Genomic DNA, 10,024 nt, shown 5'->3' on the forward strand with positions numbered 1-10,024 from the left:
GGGTGTTTTGGGAAATCCAGGACGTACAGGGAGCGGCCAGTCATTTAACATTATTGCCGTGTATAAACAAGCCTCGACCTCCTTCGTTCCAACCTAAAAATAGATTTTGAAAGAGAGAGAGAGAGAGAAACGGCGGGATAGCGGCTAGGGTTTATCTGTTCGCCTTGCTTCAGGTTCAGATCTGTGATACCTTTATATTATTGTTCTTCTCCGTCCGTTCCGTTTGTCTACGAATTGTGCCGTCAGTATTTGATCGGATTTTAACGATTTGATTTCGCTTCGCGATTTCTGAGATGCTTACAATTACATGTTTCGTCTAACCCCTTTTTGTTTCTCAATTTTTTTTTATTATCTGTTTTCTTCTAGTTGTCCTGCTGATTTTAGAATATGTGGAGAATTTATTCTGTGATTTTTTGGGTGTTTTATCACCGAAATGTTTTCCACGAACGCTAGTGTAGCATGACTGTTACGTGGTTTTTTTTAACTGTGCTTGACGCTGCAGCTGCGAGGAATTGTTTGGTTGAGATGCATGCAAGTGAGGCGTGTTAGGTTTTCGATTTTACCCACGGAATTTTTCTTTGATGAATCCTATTTCCGATCTACGCTTTTTTCTCCCTATTCTCTTAGTGGAATAGAATTTGAAACTTCTTTCTCCCTGTTTTCTTGGTGGAATATGATGTTCATGTGCTGATTGTTAATTATTTAACGATCTTTCGCTCTCTTGCTCAACAGAAATCTTTCAAACAATGTCTCGTGTCTATGTGGGTAATTTGGACCCCCGCGTTTCTGAACGCGATCTTGAAGATGAGTTCCGTACTTTTGGAGTGATAAGAAGGTGGAATTTAATCTCCGCATTGTTTTCTATTTGTTGATAAATTTGCAAGAGTGATGAGTGTTTGAGTCCCCCTCCCCAGAAAAAGCTAAAAAGAAAACTATAGAAGACCCATTCAAAGGAATACGTTGTGGTTGTTGACCTTGAGTGCTTTGTTACGGTAACTCAGTTATTTACAGGGATTTATTTGATTTGATAGCTAAATATAGGGTTTAGAAACTGATCTCAGGAGGAGATTACCTTACAAGATGATTGGTATTCAGTATTCTACTGATGATTTCTTCTCTGTCAACATCCTAGCTATTGACAGTTTTTAATTGTAGTGAGAATGGCGTTAAAGTGCAGGAGCCTCCTAAATATACATCTCTTTAATTTCACTTTATTTATGATTATTTGATATGCACAGCATATTCTCTGCAGTGTATGGGTTGCACAGAGGCCACCAGGGTACGCCTTTATTGACTTTGATGATAAAAGAGATGCTCAGGATGCAATTCGTGAATTAGATGGTAATTTGACAAAGCACTTTTTCTGAATGTTGCTCATTTTTTAAACTGTTTTCTTCATGAGTGGGTGAGGTTGTGGAAAATGTTAGACGATCGGTCCTGCCCTGCCCTTGAAAAATATATGTATCGTTAGTGTTAGAATTTCTTGAAAACTGAAAAGAAAAGAAATCAATGCCTGGTGCATTTATTGCAATGGTGATACCACAAATATTTTTTTGTTGGCCTTTGAATTTTAATAGATTTTCATTGGTTTGTTGGATTTGACTCTAAATTATTATGATCATCACTTGGTCCTTTATTATGGAGGGTTGAGTATGTGGTGACATTACTTACTGCATTTGGCCTTAGGTAATGTAGAACATATGGCATGTAGATGTCATCAGCTCAGTTCATTAAGTTTGCATACTGGTTTTTGCCGGTTGGCTGCAATTTGGTTGGATTTCTTAGAATTTCTAGTTACTATAGTATCCTGTATGCTTTATTGTTTTGTTGTTGGAATAGGCAAGAATGGTTGGAGAGTTGAGCTCTCTCACAATTCAAGGGGTGGTGGTGGTGGTGACCGTGGTCGTGGAGGGGGTCGTGGCCGTTTTGGGGGTTCTGACTTGAAGTGTTATGAATGTGGTGAACCTGGTCACTTTGCTCGTGAATGCCGCACTCGGGTTGGTTCAGGAAGAAGACGTAGCCGCAGTCCTAGGTATCGCAGGAGCCCAAGCTATGGGCGAAGGTAAGGTCACTAAATCACGTATTGTTTGTATTTCCTAGTTGTGCTTAATTTTGTTGTTGCCAAGGTTGGCTCCATGTGTTTTCAGTTTCTTTTGTGATACTGGTTTAATGTGAAGCAGGAGTTATAGCCCCCGTGGACGATCTCCCAAACATCGCAGTCCTTCACCTCTCGGGCGTAGCGACAACAGGTCTCCAGCTTATCGTGGACGTGAGGAGGTTCCATATGCCAATGGGTTAAGTAACTTTGATCTTTTTATAGTTTGAGCTTTTTTTTTACAGAGATCCATTATCCTTGAAGTTTATATGTCCCGCGAGAAATTTCCATGTGACGCAGAGGAGATTTTGTCATTAGTTAAATCTTTGAATTATTAGTACATCATTTGGGAACATATATGTCTTTATCCACCTTTTTTATACTCTCGTGGTACTCTACTTCGCTTGCAGGGTACGCTCTGGCATGCCCTTACTCATTTATGTGAATATCACCAAATACACGAACACAATAACATATAGCTTTTCTAAACATATATATTTACATGTTTAAATATCTCTTTCCCTCCTTTTGCTGAATGATTTTTGCTTGTAGTCTCCTTCTCGTAACCTTGGTCTGTGCAAGGTTAAGGATGTCTGCATGTGTTTTGATATCGCCTGTGCTGGTTTTATATTATTAATTGTTGACTTGTTATTTTTTGTTTAATTTTGTGCAGCAATGGGCTGAGAGATCGTCGTCGTAGCAGGAGCTAAGTTGTCTTAATCAATAGGTCGTTGAGATTAAGTATGTTTAGTGTGTGAACTTCAGTTCAACTATCTTTAAATGGGTTCTCAGCTACTTGGATAAGTTTTCTTCTTACTTTTGTCACTGCTGGTTATTTTTCATTATAAGGTATGTGGAATAGCTGTTTTTTTCTCTCTCGATGTTGTTGGATATGGAGGTAATTTGTTCTAAACAGTGTTTGCTAAAAGTTTATGCTTTTTCTTTTTTGTGTTGAGGTTTCTTCTGGTTCTCCTCATTGGTTTCTGCTTCCAAGCTGAGGCTTAATTGTTGTTGGCTGCCCTGCTTTGGCATCTTCAATTTTATGATTGTCGTCTTAGCTGCCTACGTCTCTAGATGCTTCTCTTTGATTGAACTCTGCCGATGTGATCTGCGTCCCTCAATCTCTAGTGGCATTTCGTTTACTTAACCTTAAAAGGATTCGGAGCTGCTTCAAATGCTTCTGGCAGGTACATCCGTTCACAGAAGTCAGGTTTTGGGTTCTTGGAAGAATATTTGTTTGACTTTTCTTTTGGTTGTTTTTTTAACTTTTATTTTCTAAGTCGATATGCCTTTTGAAATTTACTGATGATAGTTGGATGTCTTGGAATTGCATTTGGCACATACGGGTTAATCTCCTTTTATTGTTTTCTTACTGTTTACTATTTTGGTGGGGAATTGGTGATTTTTCAAAAGGGTTTTTCGGGTCTTCCTTCTATTTAGTTGCTGTGCAGAAGTCTTAAAAAAAATTAAATGCTTTCACTTTTTATTCTATGGATTTGAAGGTTGCTCAGCCGGCTGGCAAACTTTTTTTTTTCTTTTGTATGTAATTGCAATTGAAGTTCGTTTATTCCATATCCTGCCTTTTCCTTCTCTCTCTTACATGTGTCGTTTCTGGAATTGGGGGAGGAGGTTGTCTTACTGCATTCTTCATATTTTATGGTAATTGAATATATGTTGTGATGCCTAGTGGAAGAGGTTTTATCACGAGCTGAGGGTCCTCTCCCAATTTTGGCGTCATAAGGTGTTTCTATTTAGTACCTCCGTCTTTTCGTCTGTTGTGTATGCATATGTGAGGATTACTTGTTGCAATTATTTTTATGAGCATATGTCGTTAATTAGTGTGTTGCCGTTCTTTTGATGCCTGGAAAGGTTGATGGAAAATGGTTGAAGAGTAAATGGACTCAATCCATTTTTCAGTCGAGAAGAAATGTTCGGAGGGGTTTTGTTTGTTGGGACTGCTGTTTCCGTTCGTCTTCTCGAGTGAGGAACCATAATGAACTTATTAAGGAAGGTGATTATGACACATCGATTGCCAACATACGTAGTGGTCGATTTGATTACAGTTTACTTGTGAAGAAATTTTTTTTTGGCAAATTGCTGATTGTTTTTTCCATGGAAAAATGGTGAACCAAGGTTGCATTTAGTCAAATGTTATATGAAGAATTCAATTTCCATGGGTGGCATTTATTGTTCATGGTGTAATCTAGCTCTCAACATCCGAAATGGGTTTGGGGTATGGATATTTTAAAGTTGAACATGATTTTGGTTTAATTGATAATATTTCGAGATGCAGAGCATCAAAGCCCAGTGTAGGCTTGAAACATGAAAGTTGCTGGTCTCGTCTTTTACTCTGAAAATGATCATCAAAGTAAATTATTTTTTAGGACGGGGATAATTTAAAAATGATTTGTCGTCCTTTGTGCGTTGCCATTTGTCAAGTTGGCAGAATATTTAAGCAATTACACGGAACCATTTACGTTAAATTTCAAATTATAATGTAATAGGAAGTTGGGGTTTTATTTTTAAATATGGGCCCCAATTGGCGGCCTTTGATTTTGTAAGGTGATGTTTGGCGTATATGGACGGACTGCTTGCGGTATTATAGTGTATAATAAACCATCTCTGAAGTTCACCTTGGCAATTCCGAAGGTCATCATTCTCTCTGGTTGGTGCCAGTTGCAACCATCAAATATTTTGTTTATTTTTTTTTTTGAAAAAAAATTATTACGAAGGAGGTCGACAGGGTGGAAGAAATACCGAACTTTATAAAAAGTTATATGCAACAATAAAAATACATATCTTACGGTGTAGAGGGAATTTCTCGTATATATATTCAAAAAGAATTTATAGTCCTGGAGTTATTACGTCACGTATACTAAATTATATTTTTACAGTGATTAAATATTTGCTTTTTATTTTTTTTAATCCTTTTCTGTTTATTTCTTATAAATGTATATTATGACAAATAAGTATATTATATAGCGGTCATATTTTTCAATATTAATATACAATTTTGTATGGTTTATTATTTATTATTATTGTATAGTGGTTATAGTTTAAATATGTATGAAAAAATATGTTTGAAATATTTCCACCAATGGGAGGTAGCTCGGTTTGTAATTAATTGAGTTCGGTATATGTGTGTTCAAGATTTGATTCAAATGAGGATCATATTTCTTAGTGGTATTTTTTTTTAAAAAAAAGTATAAAATATTTCCTTAAAAAAAAGTTAATTGGAGTATAAGATATTAATTTTCAAAGATATTTTTTTTATAAAAAATAAATTTAGAAGAGATGGGAGATATCCTAAAAAATTTCAACAAAAGAAAAAATATTTATTTTCGTTATTATAAATATTGTATGTAAAATGAATTTGTTCTAGCAAATTACTGAACATGTTCACCTAAATAGCTCTCACCGGTACATTGAACATGGTGAGTAATTCGCTAGAACTAGTTCACCTAAATAGCTCACCTGTGCCGTTCTTAAAAAAAAAAAAAAGCTCACCTGTACCAGAGCTGAGGTGGGTTATTTTTTAGCCCCCTCCTCTAGATTTAATTTGTGTAACTGCCTTTTAAAGTGTAACTGTAGGAGCAAATCCTGAATGTGTATGATATTACACATAGTTTCTGTTATGCCCTCCACGTCTTCTCTATATCATAATTATATCCTCTTTCTTTTTTTAATTCTTAACAGTAATATGCGTTAAAGAAACAAAAAGCAAACTATTAATATAGGATAGTGCCTGAGCTGTGTTTTTCATTTGTACTGTTTGTTTTCTTCACGGAAGTCAACCATATTGAGAGACGGCCACATCTCTCTCTCTCTCTCTCGTTTCACATCATCCATCTAATCTCATTTAGCCCAATGCTCTTTCATTTGAACTTAGTTTCTCTGTTGAAGATGGAACTTTTGACCCATTATTCTGCTTTTGGTGGAAAATGCAGCAAGTTTTGTTTGAGAACAAGTTTAACAACTCCCTTGATCATTTCTATATCTCACCTGTAATTCCAAGTACCCTGTATGGACTTCACGAAGGAGAAGTATGTCAGGTAATTCCATACAGACCATGCTTGGGTTTTGGTGAAGCTTTTTACTATTCATCGAAAGATCTCAGATTTTCATTACAGGTTCGGTGACACCCAATACCAAGAGAAGTCATTGCCTTCATTCAAAGCATCTGCTCCTCTATTGAAACCTGAAGGGAAAAACAACACAAGTAATTCTTCCTTTAAGATTCCAAAGTATGGGAGGTTTAAGGTTTTCCCAGAATCCAATGACCATCAACAGCAATGGAGAAATCTTAAAATTCTTGATCCTGGAAGTCACATTGTCCTTAAATGGAACAGAATTTTCCTTTTCTCCTGCTTAGTTGCACTCTTTGTAGATCCATTGTTCTTCTACCTCCCATCAGTAGTAAACAACGAGAGTTCCTCTTGTATGGATACTAATTTGAACCTGGGAATTGCTTTGACATGTTTTCGAACCTTCGCCGATTTTTTCTATCTGTTGCATATGATTATGAAGTTCAGGACTGCATTTGTTTCGCCGAGTTCCAGAGTTTTTGGAAGAGGGGAACTTGTTTCAGATACTGAGAAGATTGCACGAAGATATCTGAAATCTGATTTCTTCATAGATCTCATAGCCGCATTACCTCTTCCTCAGGTCTAATTTCTATCTATTTCAGTATTTTCTCTAAGCATAGATCATTGTTTGTGTTTTTTTTATGTCAAAGATACTAAATCGAAATTAACCCTTATGTGTAATGATATGGAGGGTGATTGTCATAGCTACAAGTGGTTTTCATGCCCTAGATATCATCACAATACATTGTTGAATCCACAGAATTGCTCATTATAAGGTAGGATTGTGGAGATAATATATGTTGTAATAGGTTCAGTGTCTGCTTAATTGCTGAGAAAATCTGGAGGGAAAGTAAACTTTCTATTTCGACTACTGATACGGAGATTTATTGTAACTCTGGAAACTGTTTTGTTCTATTTTTTTCCTTCAATTTCTCTGCAATCTATTTGGCCTAAGGCCTTCATCTCTAAAGATTTAGTGTCTAAAGATGAAAGTGACTGTTTCCAAGTTTAGGGGCTACTTGGTTGCTCAGAAATCTGTTGGAATTGAAAGTAAAACCGTTTTTTGTGAACTACTATGGAGGCTGAAGCTCTCTCTCTCTCTTAAATTTTTCCCCCCCTTTTAATACTAATTTCTATGCAATCTATTGTGCCCCAACTGTTACCCTTATTTCTTGAGAACTTGTAATTTTAGCATCTGAACGTGGTTTTGAGTGAGTGCTGAATTTTATCACTCGAAAAGGAAATTCTAGAAACATTTGATGTTTTCTTGGGCAGATTTTGATATGGTTTATCCTTCCAGCAATAAGAAGCTCCCATGCCAATCACACGAATAATGCCATTGTACTGATTGTTCTACTCCAATATGTTCCCAGACTGTATTTGATTTTCCCACTAAGTTCTCAGATTATTAAAGCCACTGGCGTGGTCACAGAGACTGCTTGGGCTGGTGCAGCATATAATCTCCTTCTTTACATGTTAGCCAGTCATGTAAGTAATGCCTCCTTAAGCCAGTCTTATCTATGAGCCCTCATGTTCTGGGCATCTCAGCGAACATTTCAGACATTTCTTTCGCAGGTTTTAGGAGCATGTTGGTATCTGGTATCGATAGAGCGACATGCAACTTGTTGGAAGTCTGTCTGCAAAAGTGAACTTGGCCCTAATAGATGCATTCCTAAGTACTTGGATTGTGGTACTTTTGACGATGAAGATCGAAGAGTATGGACAAATAGTACTGCTGTGTTTAGCAGCTGTAATCCTGATAACAGTACTGTTTTTGACTATGGAATTTTTGCCAATGCTGTGACAAAGAATGTTGTCTCCTCTGGTTTTATTCAGAAGTTCTTGTATTGTCTCTGGTGGGGCTTACAGAACTTAAGGTAAAATCTATCTCTAAAACTCCACAATGTTGGCGATAGCCTCATGGCCGGCCTGTTATAAAATCTTCATATGTCCCCAATATACTGCTATATCTGATCTAATCCAAATTTTCACCTTTTGTTTCAGTTCTTATGGCCAGAGTCTCTCTACAAGCACTTTCATTGGGGAGACTTTGTTTGCCATACTGATCGCCATCATGGGTCTGGTTTTGTTTGCACACTTGATTGGAAACATGCAGGTATCATGATTCTTTATACGCTTTCTATCTCCTGTTAATGAATGAAGAAATAAGTTGTTGAATTCATGTGGCTATGTAATGAATCATAGAATTAGGGTTTTCTTAAGAACAAAGCTCTTCACAATAAGTCAGTGCAGTTCTTTCATCGGAAAAATCATTGAAAGCATATTCTTTGTGTTGCAGACTTATCTGCAATCAATCACTGTGAGACTTGAGGAATGGAGACTTAAGCGAAGAGATACAGAAGAGTGGATGAGACACCGACAACTACCCGAAGATCTAAGGGAGCGTGTGAGAAAATTTGTCCAATACAAGTGGCTTGCAACTCGAGGAGTTAATGAGGAATCAATCCTTCCTGCATTACCCACTGATCTTCGTCGAGATATCCAACGCCACCTGTGCTTAGACCTCGTTCGACGTGTAAGCTCTTAAGGAGCTATGACACTTCAAAGATGACTTTTCCTTCTATAGTAGGAGGCTTAGCTTATAGTTATCCAATGTGTGCAGGTACCCTTTTTTTCACAGATGGATGATCAGCTTCTTGATGCAATATGTGAGCGTTTGAAATCATCTTTGAGTACTCAGGAAACTTGGATAGTTCGCGAAGGTGATCCTGTCACGGAGATGCTTTTTGTCATCCGGGGAAGGCTAGAGAGCTCAACTACTAACGGAGGCCGAACCGGTTTCTTCAATTCAATCACTTTGAGACCAGGAGACTTCTGTGGGGAGGAACTGCTGGCATGGGCATTGCTTCCAAAAACTCTCAACTTACCTTCGTCAACAAGAACAGTGAGAGCCCTTGATGAAGTTGAAGCTTTTGCTTTGAGAGCAGAAGATCTTAAGTTTGTCGCAAATCAGTTTAGACGTCTCCATAGCAAGAAGCTTCAGCATACTTTCCGGTTCTACTCATACCATTGGAGGACATGGGCTGCCTGTTTTATTCAGGCAGCTTGGCGTCGATACAAGAAGAGGAATATGGCAAAGAATTTGAGCATCAGCGAGTCGTTTGCAATTTCTCTTGATGGGGAAGAGTGTGATGAAACTGAACAAGCAGAGGACGGGGAAGTGCATGTAAGTTCATGGTCAAACTCTTGTCAAGCCAAACAGCATTTGGGTGTCACTATACTGGCTTCACGGTTTGCTAAAAACACAATGAGAGGAGCTCAGAAAATGAAGGATGCTTCATTGCCTAAGTTGCAAAAGCCGGAAGAGCCAGACTTCTCCAAAGACCAGGATGATGACTAGTTCCAAGTCCATTCATGATCACGAAAAATGTTTTCAAGTCAACACGTCAGGCACTAAAATGCATTGTCAAACACCAAGCAATTTTTTTTTTCCCTTTTCTTTTTTTTAGTGATGAGTCATGTTTGTTTTAAAATTGTTATTAGTAGCATGAGGGAGGTTCAAATCTTATAGGCAGTAGCCAAGAGCTCATTGTTAAGACTGCATTATAGCTTGAAGGAGAGAAGAACTATAGTTTATGTGAATTCCCTTTGACAATGAAGAAAGCATATGACACGGTTATTGGAAAAAATATGTGGCAAAGTCCGAAGACGTCATTTCTAGAGCAAAAAAGTTTTAAGGAGAGGGGGGTAATTTTAGTGATATTGACTTTTAGAGGACCAGTTCAGGCATATGGTGCCACATTTAGGCTTTGAATAGGAAAAAGAAAGAAACACTGGCATACCTGGAAAAAGAAATGGTGTTTTTCTATCGATGGCATTAGCC

The 10,024-nt window shown here is 37.5% G+C and overlaps 2 protein-coding genes across 3 annotated transcripts; both read left to right on the forward strand.

Annotated features, from left to right (window-relative positions):
• The first annotated feature begins 52 nt into the window (after positions 1-52).
• LOC119995859 (serine/arginine-rich splicing factor RSZ22-like) lies at positions 53-4,278 on the forward strand. 2 transcript variants are annotated; one of them, XR_005467737.1, is made up of 7 exons: positions 53-173; positions 733-835; positions 1,253-1,341; positions 1,840-2,062; positions 2,181-2,294; positions 2,769-3,282; positions 3,965-4,278. XR_005467737.1 is itself a non-coding variant. In XM_038842312.1 (6 exons), exons 2-6 carry the CDS (start codon positions 747-749, stop codon positions 2,803-2,805), a joined length of 552 nt encoding a protein of 183 aa, XP_038698240.1. In that variant the 5' UTR covers positions 53-173; positions 733-746; the 3' UTR covers positions 2,806-4,278. The 2 variants fall into 2 exon arrangements, 1 of the variants encoding a protein (XP_038698240.1); XM_038842312.1 differs by having other exon boundaries at positions 2,769-4,278.
• Positions 3,144-9,830, forward strand: LOC119995858 (probable cyclic nucleotide-gated ion channel 14). The gene is made up of 8 exons (XM_038842311.1): positions 3,144-3,282; positions 6,043-6,147; positions 6,226-6,760; positions 7,456-7,668; positions 7,756-8,057; positions 8,185-8,296; positions 8,480-8,716; positions 8,804-9,830. Exons 2-8 carry the CDS (start codon positions 6,119-6,121, stop codon positions 9,539-9,541), a joined length of 2,166 nt encoding a protein of 721 aa, XP_038698239.1. The 5' UTR covers positions 3,144-3,282; positions 6,043-6,118; the 3' UTR covers positions 9,542-9,830.
• Positions 9,831-10,024: the final 194 nt, after the last annotated feature.

This window comes from Tripterygium wilfordii, chromosome 4 (genome assembly GCF_013401445.1).
Source record: "Tripterygium wilfordii isolate XIE 37 chromosome 4, ASM1340144v1, whole genome shotgun sequence".
In the NCBI taxonomy this organism is placed as follows: Eukaryota; Viridiplantae; Streptophyta; class Magnoliopsida; order Celastrales; family Celastraceae; genus Tripterygium; species Tripterygium wilfordii.